This window comes from Ctenopharyngodon idella, chromosome 16 (assembly GCF_019924925.1).
Source record: "Ctenopharyngodon idella isolate HZGC_01 chromosome 16, HZGC01, whole genome shotgun sequence".
Classification (NCBI taxonomy): Eukaryota; Metazoa; Chordata; class Actinopteri; order Cypriniformes; family Xenocyprididae; genus Ctenopharyngodon; species Ctenopharyngodon idella.
The window spans coordinates 22562107-22580015 of NC_067235.1; the positions used below are offsets into that span (position 1 = coordinate 22562107).

A 17909-nucleotide genomic window follows, 5' to 3' on the forward strand; every position below is an offset into this window, starting at 1 on the left:
ATTACTGTCTGCTTTGCTTCTATATTCCTCTGTAGTGCTGTGTGAGGTTTAGGTTGATTGCCAGTTTGATAGCTGCCTGCATTTATGAGAAGATCTCACTGGCATTAACTCTAAAGCTAAACATAGTTCACAGAGTGAAAGTTGCTCGCTGGCAGAGAAAAACAAACCGGACTTTGTAGTTTTATAGTTTTTTAGAGTACCGCAATGACCTTTAAATGAAATGCAGTCTTATTTATCATCACAGAATTATAAAGTCTGTCCGCCTTTTTGTTTATTCACCTTTTCAGCGTAATGCAGTGTGAGATGCTGATGCTTCGAATAGCTGAAATGCACTGGATTCCAATTAAAGCGCAGTGAAATTCAGCATCTACAATGAAAAGATTATCCAGCATTCCCCGTATAATGAGACAGACTTTTCTGTGGTTCTGATCGTCGCTCAGCCTCTGGCTGACCTGCTGATAGAGTCTGAGTGAGCAGTGGGCTCAAGAATGACCTCATTCTGTGCTTTTTGCATCACACTGTCCTTTTTGTGTGCCATAGTTTCATGCTAATGGTCCTTGGACATCATTCTATTCTATTGTGTTGTGTTCCAGACGAACATTTTTTCATGTTCAGTTTTTTGTTAATGATCACTGGACAGAATAGTATTCTATTCTATTCTATTCAAACATTTTCTTTCATGTTCAGTTTTATGTTAATGATCTCTGGACAGAATTCTATTCTATTCTAGACAGAAATGGAAACCTTTAAAACCCCATGAAATGGCTTAATGGGTTCAATTTTCATTCATTGACATATTTACCATATTTTCCAGAAAATAAGTCACACCTGACTATAAGTTGCACCAGGTCAAAATTGCATTGTTGGGAAAAAACAGATTGCATGGCATCTGTCTGTCACATTTTATTAGTAAATTCTGAAATTATGTAAAATACCAAAAAGTTAATCTATGAAGCTTTTACAAACATTCATTATAAATAAAAAAAAAAAAAACATTTATTATGAATGCCAAGCCTAAACAAATCTATATAAAGTGAAATTGAAACTACCAGCTTGTGGGAGATGTGCTATACAAATAAACTTGGGCTCATGTACCTCTCTTTTTTTGGCACAAATCTAAATGTGTGAAATTTGGACATGTTTTGCATGCTTGACATTAATTGCGTTATATAAGTTGTTGCACGTTTCAGATGGTAAAAAAGGGTTCTATTAAAACAGGATGTTTTATAAAGATCAAAAGGTTCTCATTTTTTAGTTAATAGGCTTTAATTACATCACAGCCATGGACCATGATTTGCTGCTTGCTAGTTGGGGTGGGATATGCTCATTTTGGAGAGCAATTAATTGGACAAAAATCTAAGCAGTACAGGAGTCATCAATATTTTTGGTTAGTTTTCCTTGAAGAGAAAAACTGTGAATCTTAAAGGAATACTCCACTTTTTTTGAAAATAGGCTCATTTTCCAACTCCCCTAGAGTTAAATAGTTGAGTTTTACCGTTTTCGAATCCATTCAGCTGATCTCCGGGTCTGGCGGTACCACTTTTAGCATAGCTTAGAATAGTTTATTGAATCTGGTTAGACCGTTAGCATCTCGCTCAAAAATGACCAAAGAGTTTCGATATTTTTCCTATTTAAAACTTCTGTAGTTATGTCGTATACTAAGACCGACGGAAAATGACAATTTGAATATTTGATATACAATGATTTTACGCAGCGTCTCTCACGAATGTCTCTATGGTTGCAAGGCACTAGAAAATCGCAGCTTTTCATTTTCCGTCGGTCTTAGTGCATGATGTAACTACAGAAGAGTCAAGTTTTAAATAGGAAAATATTGAAACTCTTTGGTCATTTTTGAGCGAGATGCTAACGGTCTAATCAGATTCAATGAGCTATGCTAAGCTATGCTAAAAGTGGTACCGCCAGACCCGGAGATCTGCTGAATGGATTCGAAAACGGTACAACTCAACTGTTTAACTCTAGGGGAGTTGGAAAATAAGCCTATTTTCAAAAAAAGTGGAATGTTCCTTTAAAGCAACACTATGTAGTTTTTTGACCTTAAAATAATGTCTCTAAAATTATTTCAGTGGTAGAGCAACTCTTAACCGGACGAATTCAACTGCTGCTAATACCTGAGCAACCTCCTAGCGGTTACAACGACACTCTGCAAGTTTTGTGTTCGGGTCGGTACACGCAGCCCCGCACAGCCCCGCCCATCCCCTGCCAGCGGAAGAGTGCGACCTGCTTTAAGGCATACGTCACATTTTACTCATATCCTGGGTGGAGTTAGACAACAGATGAAACTATCAAATATGCAAGTCTCAAAACCATGCGGACAACATTTTATTCTCTTATACAAATTATACCCTTTGCAAACAGTGCTATATACGAACTATGCGAGCGAAAAAACTAGGCTAACATACTACCGTTCTTTTTGTCATTGTACTTTTCAATTCTGGAGTAACAATAAATAAATCTATGTAATGATATTTGTAGTACATAGTGTAACACAGGCTACTTTACCTGGTTGGTGGACATGGTTTCCAAACGAGGTTTCTGCATTCGCCGGTTCCGTCAGCTTAGTCAACAAATTCACATGTATTGTGCTACCCACGGGGAAGCTTATACAGCGACAGTATTTACGACACTGGTAACAGACAATTGCGCTTATCAACCACATGGGGGAACAGTGAGCAAATGTTCCAAGGTGTTGCTTTAAATGTGTTTATCTCCCAAAGTTTTGACACTTTTTATCAGTTCACTAGATAACCTCAAAACTAATAGACATGGACTAAAATCCACAAATCTCTTTCTCTAAAAAACAAAACAAAAAAAAACCTGTTTAAATTTGGAAAGATAGTCAACAACTTTTTTTTGGCATCATTTTAAGATACAGTTAAGGATGAGTTGAATTGGGTCTGGATTTTAGAATTTCTAGTATCAGTCTAGTAGCAGTATTTGTGCTTAGTTGTAATTTTCATATTTTTTTTATTTTTGTTTTCCCCTTCTGTGTCAGTGGTTATTTCAGATGCATTTATCACTAAATGCACATAAACATATAGTCTTGATATAGATATAGATATAGATATAGTTGAATGTGTAGATTACCAGAGCAGTTGACAGCTAGAGGGCTCTCTATACACACACTGGTGCTTGAACATATACTAGTTTCAATGCTTTTGTGGAATGAAGATAATTTCTGCAACTGTATAAACTCTAACATGATTCGTGATTTTTTTTTTTTTTTTTTTTCCTGCAGATATTTCAAGGATATCATATTATGCAGGTAAGACAACCTCTTTTGCTTTCTCTCTCACTTTCTCTCTCTTTCTCTCTGAAATGGATTTCAAATTGATCGGGGGAAATGTCAACCTAACCTTAATCCACCATTTACTGAATGTGAATTGGGTAGAGCGTGTTCTTCTGTAAAGCAGATCAGTACGTTCTGTTCCAAAGCCTGTCAGCTGCCTTTGGGCTGCCCATATGACAATGGAGCTGCATTTTAATTCCCCCCATAACCAGCTTTTTTTTCATTTGATGTATTATTCATATATGTAAAAAGACTTTTAATGCTGTAAGCACTTGAGTTTTGGTTTATAGCTTTAATTGTGGGTGAATATTTTTTATTTTTTTGATTTGTATGTGTTTTTGCTCATTTAGTGGTGTTGAGGGAGTGTTGTTCAAGTCTAGTAGTTTGCTGGTGCATCTTTAATTCATTCACAGTTTTCTGAGTAACTGTAGCGTTATCCAATCAGATTCAAGAAGTCCAACCAATCAGCTGATGCTTCATATTTTTAACCTTGTTTCTTTCCATCGCCAAGGGCATTATTATGAGGAGGGAAGGAGGGCCTTTTTAGACAGTAGGGTTCCTGTGTGTCTGTATGGCATCTATGGAGACCATTATTAAGCACAAAATGGGACCTATTAACTGATATTTGAGAATGCGGTTAGTATAGCAGGAAATGACCTGTTTGCCCTCCCTATAGGGAACGAGTGCTTGGAATGGTAATGAATATCTCTGGCAAACATAGCAAGGTGAAACTCTTAAATAACAGCAAATTATCTTCTGCATTATGCTTTGCAATCAAACAGTATGTTAGGGCTGTAAGCACAAAATAATGCACAAATCTGCTGGTACAGTTCTTGTACTGTACTCAGTAGATGAAGAACTGGTACAGTTCTTCCTGGACTAAGTTTATTGACATTTGTCTGTTGTTGTCATCGCTGTATTTATCAAAAAAGAAGCAGTCAGCATCTCTCCATCTTCTCATCTAGTTTTTCACTATTAACTGTCCTGTCTAATAATAATAAAAATGGACAATATCACTTCTAATTCAGTTCAGATATCTCAATTAAACAAATCTAATTTTTCTAGCCAGTTATAAAATATTCAACGATTTTATTTAGGTACTTCATTAAATTCTAATTGATGACAATCTGTTAGTCACTGCTTGTGTTCATTTTTATCATCTAATCATCTTTCTCTCTTTGTCTGATTTCTGCCTTATGATTCAAACTATTTTAGCAAAACATCAATATAGACAGATTGCAATGTCATTGCAGACTGAATTATGGTAAATCTCTGATATAGTATTTACTGTGAAGTAAATAGCACAGAACAAAGACTTAGCTGTAGTTAGTAAGCTGAAAAGGTATGTTTGGGATTACACAACTTCTGAACTATTTCTTCTGTACGTTGCCATAGTACCTTTATAAAGTTCTTCAACATGAAGAATTGTTGGAGTTAAAGGGTTAGTTCACCCAAAAATGAAAATTCTGTCATTAATTAGTCACCCTCAAAGCATGTATCAAACTGCCAAAGTCACGCCCCCCCAGTGATGAACCATTGAAATTTCGAAACACTTATGACGTGACGAAGCCTCGTTTACTGAAATCATGTGACTTTGGCGCTCCGAACCTCTGATTCGAAACAAAAGATTTGTGAAGCTTTGAAGCTTCGTGAAGCAGCGTTTTGAAATCGCCCATCACTAGATATTGTTGAATAAAGTCGTTATTTGTTTTTTTGGCGCACAAAAAGTATTCTCGTCGCTTCATAACATTAAGGTTGAACCACTGTAGTCACATGAACTGTTTTAAATACGTCTTTAGTAGCTTTTTGGCACTGAAAGTGTTAATTGTCTTGCTGGCAATGCAGGTCTCACTGAGCCATTGGATTTTATGAAAAATATTTTAATTTGTGTTCTGAAGATGAACGAAGGACTTACAGGTGTGGAATGACATGAGGGTGAGTAATTAATGACAGAATTTTCATTTTTGGGACTAACCCTTTAAACAAATTGCAAAGCTTGATAATGCACTAGTTTGCTAAAAAAAAAAAAAAAAAAAAAAAACTTTAGCTACATTTGCAGTGATGTTTCATCGCTTATTTATGTGCATCTCTGCAAGTATGGCTGTTGTCAAAAACAGGAAACAAGCTTCCTTCCTTGAGCCTTTGTCAGGTAGCTGACAGACATTCCTTCAGTCCCTCTCTACATGAAGCTCCACGAGTAGCCCACAGCTGTCCTGAAGAGCCACAAACAGCCTCTTGGTGAAGCATACAGTATAACATTTCTACCTTCATTCATAAGGTGATTAGGGGTTCTTAGAAACGATAATGCTTTGTATTTAAATACGCAACACAATGCCAAGAATGTAAACAGAATCCGGACCGCCCAACTGAATAACTGACCCTGAAAAACCTGCTCGACCGCTTCTTTTGGCTTGGTGGTCTGTGTTTTGTAAACACAAACTGGCCAGCCAATAGCAGTTGGTTTCACAGAACTCATTAGCATATTTAAAGAGGCCCCTCCTCTTATATCAGTTGGCCTGATTCTCTCTCTCTCTCATCCCTCTCTCTTACGCACACTTTCTCTCCTGACACACTCTGCCAGATTGTGAAACTTACACACACCGTCACCGCAGTCTCTCTTAATCTGGATGAACCTTAGAAAGGCAGCTAAAAGGAAGCATTTAGCATGTGAGGATTATTCTTGTCGACATTTCTGCTTTTGTTCCAGCCTCGCCTGCTGCTTCCATTCTCTGGAATACTCTGGACAGCTGTGGGATTTCCCTGTCACTTCTGGATCTTTTTCCTCTGCTCTTATTAGTGGATTTCTAAAAAGCATTTCTAAGGGAAACAAGGCCAGCACACCTTGCGTTTGTATCTACCTTCCGTCCTCGTTCCCATAACCGCATGCTCTTGTGGATCACTTGATGTTTTCGCACTTCTGGAATAGAGCATCAGGCAGCTGACCAATCACCTTCCTGCGACCTCACACCACGCATCACCCCAAGCCTTTGAGGGCCATCCCTGCTGGCCTGGTCAAAGTGCGTTGCGGTGGGCCGGGGTCACCCCCAGCTCCCTATGACTGTGTCAGGGAGTCGGAGAGCCGCTGGGCCTGGGAGAGAGACCAGAGAGGAGGCCAGCGGATGGAGAGCAGTGGCTGCAATCCCTTCCCTCTGTGCTGGACACGAGGAGCCTGCGTCTACTCCTACCCTCCCCCTCTGCCAAGTATGTCACCCAGATACAGCACTGCAAACCGCTTCCAGAAAACCTCCATGATACTGTTTCACGCTGGATCTGTCTTACAGGATGTGGAGTATTGATTTAAAGGCGGTTTAGGAGAAAGGTGTAGGAGGTCTGATATGACCTCTCAGTGGTTTTAGTCTTTAGATTTTTGCTACAGTCCTTTTATTGTGATATTTGCTCTCAGTAGAAGTGCTTTTGAATTGGGCTTAGTTTTAATATCTCGGCAGATGCCTGCTAGCACATCATCTATATTTGTAGGGCTGTGCCACTACAATCCTACATTGATTTACTGCACTTATTTTCCCTCATAATATTGCATCAGTACTTCATGTTTTTGTATGAGTAGTTTTATTTATAGTACTAGATAAAAGTGAAGAGAGTTGCGCAAGAGAGATCAAAATTGATACCACAGATTCACTCTTTCACCAACCTGTGAATCTCACTCATGTTTGATGAAGTATCAATCATGATCTAATTATGATATTTTGTGTAATATTTTGTGAGATAGTTGGCCATTCCAACCTTACTTTATACCTGGGTTGACTTGACAACCTGTTGGACCTGATTTTTAATTAATATTTTTAATTACTGTGCCATATCATGGGCCAGATTTACTAACGGCTTGCGCCAGCCCTCTTTTGGTGTTAAAAAACTACTGTCAGGATTTATTAAAGACACACAGTGAAAAAATAGCGCTGAAAAGGCTTGGACACAGTTATTTTTGTGGCTGACCTTATTGCATATGCATTTATGAGTTTCCCTTTTAGATGCAAAATTTATGGGAGGAGAGTATTTAAATGAATCATTTTACTAAGGTGATTTACTAAGGTTTGCGCTAGTTAATTTACTGTTATTTGCGCCATTATTTATGTCTTGAACCAGGCGCTAATTTGTGCTGCTCTTGATAGATTGCGTTGGTCATTATGGAAATGATCCAGCTGCGTCTGTGTTCTTTAATTTGCATGTTGTCAGTAGATCATGTGCAGAACTTTCCACTCCCATTTGCGCTTTTATGGGATTGCGCGCTCACGCTAATTTGCCCTGTTTAGTAAATTACAGTAAATTAAAAATACAGTAAAGACATTAATTAATATTGTGACGTTCAACAGCCGTTACTCCAGGTTTCTTCAGAAATAATTCTGATTTGGTGCTCAGTAAACATTTCGTATTATTATCAATGTTGTAAACAGTTGTTCTGCTTAATATTTTCGTGGAACCTTTGATACTTCTTGTTTTGAGAATGTACATTTATTTGAAATAGAAATCTTTTGTAACATTATAAATGTCTTTACTGTCAGTTTTGATCAATTTAATTTGTCCTTGTACTGTACAAAAAATTGTACTGACCCCAAACTTTTAAACAGATGTGTAGTACCAGTACCAGTGTAGGTGGTTTAGTCTTCGATTTGTATCGTACGTCACTTATTTGAGAAAGGGTCAGATTATCATTTTTGCAGTCTGGCTTGTCATGTAATGTATTATTCACTTTTTTTTTCTTTTTTTTTATTGCATTTGCCACCATTTGAGTGGCCTGTGTGCCTATGTTTACCCTTCCTCATTCCAAAAGTTCCTGATTTATACTGTTATCTTGTGTACAAAGATATTCAAATTAGCTTATTTCTATAAATTATTCATTATTTTTTGAGTTTTATTGAAAAGCAGCCCTACTAAAGCAGCAAGTGTTGAAGGATCTCTTCTGTAATATATGACTGAGAAATCAACTCTGTCTAAGAGCTCCAACTCATAAGGCTGAGTTTAATGAACAATCAGAGAGCCTGATTATCTCTTGGCTGACATCAGTGCAAGAGCAGTCATGTAGGTTGAGTGTAGCTTCATTACTGAGGGCTGAATTCCCATCTAAACTCAACTGATTGTGTATGTGGGAAGCTTGGCTCGTACTGAATACAAAATATACTGCTATTTATTGTCAGTGGCATCCTTGAGTTTCATTGTGTGCTTAATGTATAGTACTGATGAAGAAATGTTTACGCTTTATTTTTTATTTTATTTTAAAAATGCTAATGCATTCCTGATATTAGCTTTCCTACACACTTATCTGAGATTACTGGAAAACTACTTGTGTTTATAGCTGAGTTAATCAATTCTCAGCAATACTGGTGTGTTAATTAGAGATTATATGCCTTTAGAAATTAATATACCAAAGGCACACAGCTTGACGCCTTGACTTTTAATGCTTTTCTCTCATTTACGCCTGGGCCCTATTTCACACAGCGATTGCAGTTTACAGCCCACCGCCACCCAAAATGCAGAAAGGAAATTGTAATTTTATTATTTTATCATAAACACAGTGTGTTAAACTCATTTCTTTTGTTTCTTCTCTATCTGTCCAGGCCATAGATGAAATCAGACTTCCTGCCCATATGGCTTGCTTCTCTCCACCACAATCAGACAGTTTCCTTTTTCTGTGCACCAACTACAGATTTTATAGCCATTAAAATATGAGAATTAGCAGTGTGTGTGAAAGGAGAATGACAGATGAGTAGCGATACGGTGTAATATACATAAAAAGTAGGTAAATTGACCTTCTCTGTTAGCCAAGAACAAAGAAATGAGGACACAGAGAGCAATGACAAGGCAAAAGTACATGAAGAGGAACAAGAGGAGAGATGAAAACTACACATTTTCTTTTGTCACACCTTTCTCATGTCCAGGGTTTTAGATCTAATAATGCAAAGAAATGTCAGTCTCTCTCTCTTTTTAATTTTTTCCAGCTCCTGTCTGTAAAGACACTGAGCTTGGATTTGGAATAAACCATTCCAGAGGCACAGAACAATCCCATTTTTGCTCTCTCTGAGGCCTGTAGTTTTACTGCAAAGAATCTGTATGTCTGCTTCAGGCTGTTGGTGTCATCTTGTGAGAAGAGACTGAATCCTCTACCCATGGGTCTGTGCAGAATTACCCTGTGAAAAGAGTCTCTCTAGTCATCTCTGTTGAACCTATAGCTGTGAAGGAGCCAGAGAAAGAAACCTTAAGTAAGAAAGAGATATTGAGACCACTCTCACTATCAGATGTATCAGATGTCTCAGCTTACGTTTCTTGAGCTTAGATACAGGATCTTTTTGTGTGGTGTCCAGTCTCTCTGGCGGAGAGTGAGCTCTTTTAAGACTATTGACTGCTGGACGAAAGATAAGGTGAAGGCAGCACATGTGTACTACTAGATAAAATGAGTATGACACCAATGTGTCTAAGCAATGTCTTCTGTTTCATCTGAATAATGTAATTTTTAGAATGTTTGATCAATTTTTGTTTTTGTTTCGTTGTGTGTTTTGTTTTGCTTTGCTTTTGGGTTTTTAGTCTCATTTTGTTTTTTGTTTAATTTTGCTTTGCTTTGACTTCGGCTTTGGCTAGAGCATACATTGTTATAAACACAAATGTTGTGATCAAAGTTTCATCCCATTAACATCCCATAATACATACATTCTAAAAGAAAAGCTGTTAAAAAAAAAACGAAACAAATTTACACAGTAAAATACCGTTTTCCATTTAATATATTGTAAAAAAAAAAACAATGCATTCTGGGTAATATTATTTGTCGTTTTAGACAAATACGACATAAAGCGACATTACCCAAAATGCATTGTGTTTACGGTATATTACTGTTTTAATGGAAAACGGTATTTTACTGTGTAAATTTGTTTCGTTTTTTTTTCATCTATTTTTAGAGTGATATGACATTTGAAACATTGTGCACATTTAAGTTGCACTTTAAAGTTTTGTAACATGGGTGTCCTGTTTAGGCAGCAGTCAAATAAGAGCAGGAAGTACTGTATTTGGGGGAAAAAAAACTGATAACCATTCTGGCTACTGGATGACTGAGATTTTGGAAAACCCTACTGAAGGCATCAAGTGATAAAACTTAAGCTTCTTTCTTTTGCCTCTGGTTCAGTCAAGGACATTCATCTGAATAATCTTATGCACAGTGAATGAACTACCATTCAATCATTTTTCTTATTTCATTCAATGTAATGCAGCTGGACCTATTTCCTCTATGGAAATAGCACAGCTAAATATAATACTCTCAGGTGTTACTGTGCAAGCTCTTGTGGCCATATTTAGTGTCAGGATTCATAATGTTTCAGGCTCAAGCAAGAGATTTGAGTGTTTTGTAGTATGTTTTGTTTTATTGTGTGGATAATTTTAATATTAAGAAATTTGATGTTTTATTATGTCACAAAATGTAGAAGTAGTACAACGTTCAAATGATATTTGCTAGAGTTTGAATGTATTGTAAATGCTAGGCTCATTTGTTATCAGTCGGATATGTATGTGAACTCCTCCTCCTGACCAAGGTCCCATTGAACTATGTGTTTACTTGTGGGCGAGTACAGTCGTGTGTGTATGTAGGCCGGTGCGAGTGAATGCGGTCTGTTAGCTGGTTTAACTCAAGTGTGATTTTAGTGCCGTTGAAGGTCTTTGACTCATGACTGTCTTGTCAGAAAGTGTTGTGTATTCTCCTGGTCTCCTCAGGACAAACAGACAGGAACTGGATCACCGGTTACATGAACCATGGGCCAGTCTGGACACATTATAATAAGCAGGATGTGATGTCACACAGAGGAAGCTACTAAAATGTTTTGTCTGTTTGAATATGTGTGTGAGAGCTGGAATTTGTGTCTGAAATGTGTACCAAAAGACTGACAGCCAGCGACAATGTGGCTTTAACATTTTGTTGATGTCCTTTGGACCCACCGAAGTGTATGTGTGCTTTGCACTTTAGTGTTTTCGTTTGTGTTTTTAGAGGGCCGTTTGAGCCCTGAACTATTGAGATCTGCGCTGGCGTGTACCTGCTGGCCCTTCTTCAGAAAAGGTAGGAGAGGAGCTCAAAATGAACTAAAAACTTACTTACCGGTTGTTTCACACTGATTTAATTTCCCATTTGCAGGGTTTATTGTGTTGGTGACCCTAATTTTGTTTGCCTTCATATCATTTTTCAAGTTATTTATAGATGTAAAGTTGTTTGTGAATCATTTAAGATAGTATTGTGTGAACTGCCTGTATTTATTACGTTAATGTTTATTCCAGTATTCTCTGTAGAATACTTTAAACTGATGGGTGAAATAATGAAGGCAACTGACCACTCATCTGCTTTGCTCGGGGTTTATTTTACGATAATGACCATGTAGACTTATCGTCACTGTTATGCTTAGCTGTTAACCGTCGTAATAGAGCCGTAGACAAATCGTGGGAATGTTTTGGGCTGATTTAGCTGACGTGAAACAGTCAGCCATTGTTGTGTTGACCTTGCAGCTTTGGAATGCTGTAGTTAGCCATCATGCATTGTTGTATTTGAAGCTTTTTTGGCAGAATATCTGACATAATCATAGTCCCCAAGGCCACTCGTCTGGCATGCTTGCAGGAGACATCTGTCCATCTGAGGTGTTGGTGTCTGGACCTTTTCCTTTATTTCCTTCCAGGAGTCCAACCTCCTGTTAGTGTCTGCAGCATCCTGCTGTAAATTTTGCTCTTACAGTTAAAAATTGTGCTGATCAGACCGTCATCTTTATCAGCGTAGATCCAAAGCCTTGGGATTGGCTCACTGCCGTTCATACTTTGCCTCAGTATAGTTGTGTTTAGATGACACCTCTGAAGCGACTCGACTGAGAGCTTTCATTGTCTTGCCAGTGTGTTTGGTATTATCTGTGTGTTTTGCAATGAGTTAAATGTTTTGTGCTCTGATTAATGTATTTTTTTCTTTCTGTTCTAAACAAGAATATTCACTAATGAAGTGATCCGATTGTGATTTATAATAATAATAATAATAATATTATTATTATTATTATTATTATTATTATTAAGACTAAATGGACTGAATGCATTGTAAAGCTGATAGTGCATCCGGTTACTATAGCGATGTTCCTGCAAGCTTTTTCCATTTGGTTGATTATCATAACCAATGATATTATAATAATCAATTGTTCTGTAACTATAAAGGATTTAGACATGTTTTTATAATAATAATAATTATATATTATTTAATAATTATTATAAAATTAGATGGATGGATGGATACTTTCTTTAAAAAATTTAATTCTTTAAGGTCTAACTTTTGCATCTGTAAATTTAGTATTTACTGTAGTTAAAACTTTGTTTTCTGCAGAATATGACAGACAGTTAGCACCCACCAAAGCCATGGCAGCGGCTTACCTGGACCCCAGCCTGACCCATGCCCTGAACCAGGGGGTCAAGCCTCGCTTCAGCGCAGGGATGGAGCGGACGGCAGGGGCTCTGGAGCGGGTGCTCAGAGTCTTCCACTACTTCGAGAGCAGTAGTGAACCCTGCACCTGGTGCAGCAACATCCGACACGGGGACTCAACCGACGTCAGGGTGAGTCTGCAGATCAACTGGGTCAACCTATTAATGCTCTTAATGCTGAGTGCTGAATGAGGCCGCTGGAGCGATTGCTAATGAGAGACGAGTGTGATATATAGATTAATTTCAGCCATCATGTTGTTTGTCATCCATAACATAAAAATAATCTATTGTTAAGAGGACTATTTTAAGTGATGTTAAGTTCTAAATTGTATATTTGCGATGTTTAATTGTTGTTTTTGAACTTAGTAGAACATTAGTCTTATTAAAGGGTTAGTTCACCCAAATATGAAAATTCTGTCATCATTTACTCACTCTCATGTCGTCCCAAACCCACAAAACTTTCATTCATCTTTGGAACACAAATGAAGATATTTTAATGAAATCTGAGAGATTTCTGTCCCTCTGTTGACAGTCTAGGCAACTACCAATTTGACGCTTCAAAAAGTTCATAAAGAGATCGTAAAACTAATCCATATGAATTGAACGGTTTAGTCCAAATTTTCTGAAGAGAAACGATCGCTTCATATGATGAACAGGTTGAATTTAGGCCTTTATTCGTATATAAACATTGATCAGTGAACATAAACAGAATCTCTACCGTACTTGCTTGACATAAGAACAAACCTCATTAGCAGGGGAGCACATAACTTTTTTTGATCTAGTTCTATAGGGAGCACCTGGAGATGTGGCTTGGTACTCACACTTTGCTCTCATCACTGTCTTTTCTTTCGAACATGGTAGATGATGACATTGTTTTTTTTATTTTATTTAATTAAAATTAATGACTGACAACAGCAAGAATATTAGGCTGCTGTCACTTTAAGACAGAATGCACGGACTGAATATACTGACACAAATCCGGTTTCTTTCAACTGTTGCTAATGACATAACCAAGAGAATATTTGCCAAGACAGGTATTTTGACATAATGACATAACCGAGAGAATATTTGCCAAGACAGGTATTTTGACATAATTTTGTGTGTATGTGTCCCTTCAAGTGAACGTAAACGCGAAAGAGGAATCAATTTGGTATTTGAGCGCTGTCTGAAACGTGCCTCTCTCTCTCTCTGCGTGCGTGTGCTTCGGGTGTGGCACAGATAACAGCTTGCGAGTCCCGAATTTCACCGTCTCTTCCGCTTTTAAAATCATTTGAATGTGTTAATTGGCGAGACAAAACACGTCCAAATGATAAACTTTCACTCTATGATGGTTAAACTTTGCATTTAATCTGCAAATCACATGTGTGCCGAACCGTTGGGCCTTATCCGTACGGATCACGGATTAACTGCGTTCCGTTGCACCCCTAATAATTAAAGAACACACTTATCGTCATGATTGCTATCTTAAAAATCCTACTCCAGTAAGTAAACGTGTTCCTGTGAACCGGTCCCCAAAAATGTTGGTACTCAAAAGTGCTTCCTTCCACGTTTTCTGGTGCGCATTGTTTATTTTTACCACGCATGTGCACTTGCGCACCGGTTATGTGCACCCCTGCTCATTGGTAACACTTTAGATTAACAATTACTGCTTATTGGTAGTAAGTAAGTTGGTAGTAGTCGTTGTTGTGGTAATCTTTAGGTATGGGTTAAAGGGTTAGTTCACCCAAAAATGAAAATAATGTCATTTATTACTCACCCTCATGCCGTTCCACACCCGTAAGACCTTCGTTAATCTTCTGAACACAAATTGAGATATTTTTCTTGAAAAGATCCATTAATGTACTAAAAACATGTTTAAATCAGTTTATGTGAGTACAGTGGTTCAATATTAATATTATAAAGCGACGAGAATATTTTTGGTGCGCCAAAAAAACAAAATAACGACTTAAATAGTGATGGCCGATTTCAAAACACTGCTTCATGAAGCTTCGGAGCGTTATGAATCTTTTGTGTTAAATCAGCGGTTCGGAGTGCCAAAGTCACGTGATTTCAGCAGTTTGGCGGTTTGACACGCGATCCGAATCATGATTCGACACAAAAGATTCATAACGCTCCAAAGCAAGCTCAACCGTACTGCTAACACACGAGTATAAACTTCATTGGTTCTCGCATGTCAAGCAAATATGCTTGAGCTTCTGTTTACCATATCTGATGTGTGCGTTGATGAATGTTTATATGTAAATAAAAGCTTAAATTAAATCGGTTCTTCATACAAAGCGATCCAGTCTTTTCAGAAAATTTGGACTAAACCGCTCAATTCATATGGATTAGTTTTATGATCTTTTTATGAACTTTTTGAAGCGTCAAAGTGGTAGTTACATAGACTGTCAGTGGAGGGACAGAAATATCTCAGATTTCATTAAAAAATATCTTCATTTGTGTTCTGAAGATTAATGAAAGTCTAACGGATTTGGAGCGACATGAGGGTGAGTAAATGATGACAGAATTTTCATTTTTGGGTGAACTAACCATTTAATACGGATTGATAAATCTTATTGATGCATTAGTCTTTTTGATACTGACACCACAAACATTCCTGTGTAAGACTAAAGATGATATTTCCTCTGAGCTTCAGGCTTTTCAGCATTATTCAGAATACAGCTTTCTGTGGCCTAGAACACTCTTTGTAAAACCCCCTCAGACAATGGCATGCTACTCTAAATTATTTAATGAGGTTGGTTTTTGAAGCCAAGTAGCCGTTGTTTCTTCAAAGCGTATTGTCCCGCTTTCATCCCTCACACATCCGTCATCTTCCCAGTTTTATGCAGGTTTACATCTGATGCTCTTTCGTTGTATCAGGTCTGAATCTCATCCAAACCTGGCCCACACTAAACGGGCCACTGCCACAGAAGCGTCACATTAACACACACTAATTCAGTAAATGAAATAGATTGAAGTTGACATCTCAGATGAAATCTGTGGGAGTTTATTCAGGTAGTTTTAGTGCGATTCATGTTTTTCCTTTTTTAAATTGTTATCTGTTTTTTAGACATGTTATAGTAGTCGTCTATGATGTCTGTAAGGAAATTAAGAAAGATAATGGCCTTGACATATAATTCATCACACACTAATGCGACTTATCAGTTCTTTCCTCATGGCTCATGCATTTTGCAGTTTGCATAATAAATTAAATAACAGTTTTCCCATCCTGTTAGACATATATTATGCTGCAGCAGACACTTGAACATCCTGCTCTTTCTTGGTCTCATCTATCTCCTCTCTCACAATCCCACAGAACCAAAGAACTTACTGACCCATAATTTGACACATTAATCAAAGATTAAAGAGAAACTCTTCTGGCTTTGAATCGGTTTCCTTCAGAGAATTCTCTCAGATTCACTCTGAGATGTGTCCTGCTTTGAATATTTTATAAACTTTGTACTGTACTATATGTTGTCACCAAATTCTTATGTGTGTTTTTCAGGGCATTATACAGAAGATCGTGGACATCCACAAGGTGAGGTGTGTGTCCTGCTTTGGTCTGCGCCTTTGCCAGCTGAGAACAGGTGAAGTTCATTGGCTTCACCCCGACATGGGCGTGTCTCATGTGAGGGAACGGTACGAACACAGCCATCCTCAGGACGACTGGAGGTGAGCCACTGTTTTAATGCCTATATCATAACCATAAAAGCATTATGACGACTCAGGAAACATTGACTTGTGTCCCCTTCTCAGTGGCTGCCATGTTGAGATCATATGACCAACTGAGTCATTTAGTTCTACTCGGTTAATACATTTACAGTTCATGGCAGGTCCATGATTTTCAACCAATGACAAACAGGGATAGTGTTCAGAAATATGAGGTCAAACTGGGGTCACTACCGTTTAAAAGTTTATCAGTAAGATTATTTTGTAATGTTTTTGTAACATTATAAATGTCTCTGTGGTCACTTTTGATCCTTGTTGAATACAAGTATTAATTTCTTTCAGAAAAATCTTGCTGATCCCAAAATTTTGAATGGTAATGTACTTGAAAATGATTATTTGAATTTTGATTTCATTTGGTGACACTAGTGAGGCATAAATTAGTTGGCCTATATATATATATATATATATATTGCATATAACAGGATTCCTGTTCTTTATATTCAAAATGTTCTTTGTTATATGTGGGTCATGCCTGTTTTATTAGGATGACACTGCACATCGCTTTATTGTAAAGCATTATTGGAGTGAATATGCTGTTTATCTTTAGAGGATGAAAGAATGATATAATGGCTTATGTATAATTCATTCTTTGGGGTCGGATAATTCTGCATCAAAATGAGGTTGGCCCAGTGGGCGGAGCTTCAGAATGAATGTGGCTAGTCGTAGTGAGTTTTATCTTAATGAAGCTAAATAAAGCAGCCCCTGCTTAATTGCTCTATTGTTTATATTCCGTTCACGCAGGCCGAGGCTTGTTTCACCCATCTTCTTTCTTCAACCGTTCATTATGCATGAATAGGCTTTTTATGCATTTACGGGGAAGTCCGCAGTTCAAAGGATGAGCTTGATTCTGTTTGCCCTCCAGCATGTCTTCATAATGAAAAACAGAGCTCTGATAATAAATGCAGCATTTGCTTTAAAGCAAGACATTTTACCCTCTGCAAATGCGGATCAGCAAGTTAAATTCCTCCTTTTCAGTTTCTGAAGAAATGGAAAAGAAATGGATAGGATTTGACTGCAGGCTACCTCTTGTTTTTCATGGTCTATGATTGTGTTTCCCATATGGAAAAATATTATTCAGCCCAGCCTAAAGTACAGTGTGATAAACTGATCTAAACCAGAAATCCAAACTGCTTCTATTTTAACAATACTACTTTTTTTTTATTGGTGGGAATCTGTTCTAGTACATGTAGAAGAATGTTTGTATGGTGTTTGGCCTTACTGTGGAGGGACAAAAACACAACACTGTTATTACACAAATTAACTATTTTTGCGCTACTCAGGAAGTACATCAAAACCAGAAAGAAATTTTAACTTCCCAAAAACATTTTATATAGTATTATACAAATAATGTAGTGTGTGTGTGTGTGTGTGTGTGTATAAAATATATATATTTATTATACAAGCCTCCCGCTGTAACTTTACCTGCAGGTGTCTCTGTTGCGCAGTGTTACTTTATAAAACA

The 17909-nt window shown here is 37.5% G+C and overlaps 1 protein-coding gene across 11 annotated transcripts in view; it reads left to right on the top strand.

Annotated features, from left to right (window-relative positions):
- ptk2ab (protein tyrosine kinase 2ab) overlaps positions 1–17909 on the top strand; it is a 71239-nt gene that overhangs the window by 9405 nt on the left and 43925 nt on the right. For 7 of the 11 annotated variants that reach the window (XM_051865384.1, XM_051865387.1, XM_051865385.1 and 4 more), the window contains exons 2-5: positions 3257–3283; positions 6015–6508; positions 12645–12871; positions 16224–16390. In XM_051865384.1, coding sequence (XP_051721344.1) covers positions 6427–6508; positions 12645–12871; positions 16224–16390 — 476 coding nt within the window. In that variant the 5' untranslated portion in view covers positions 3257–3283; positions 6015–6426. Of the gene's footprint in view, positions 1–3256; positions 3284–6014; positions 6509–10858; positions 11355–12644; positions 12872–16223; positions 16391–17909 lie in introns of those variants that run through there. The other 4 variants (XM_051865394.1, XM_051865386.1, XM_051865393.1 and 1 more) reach the window with 3 other exon arrangements.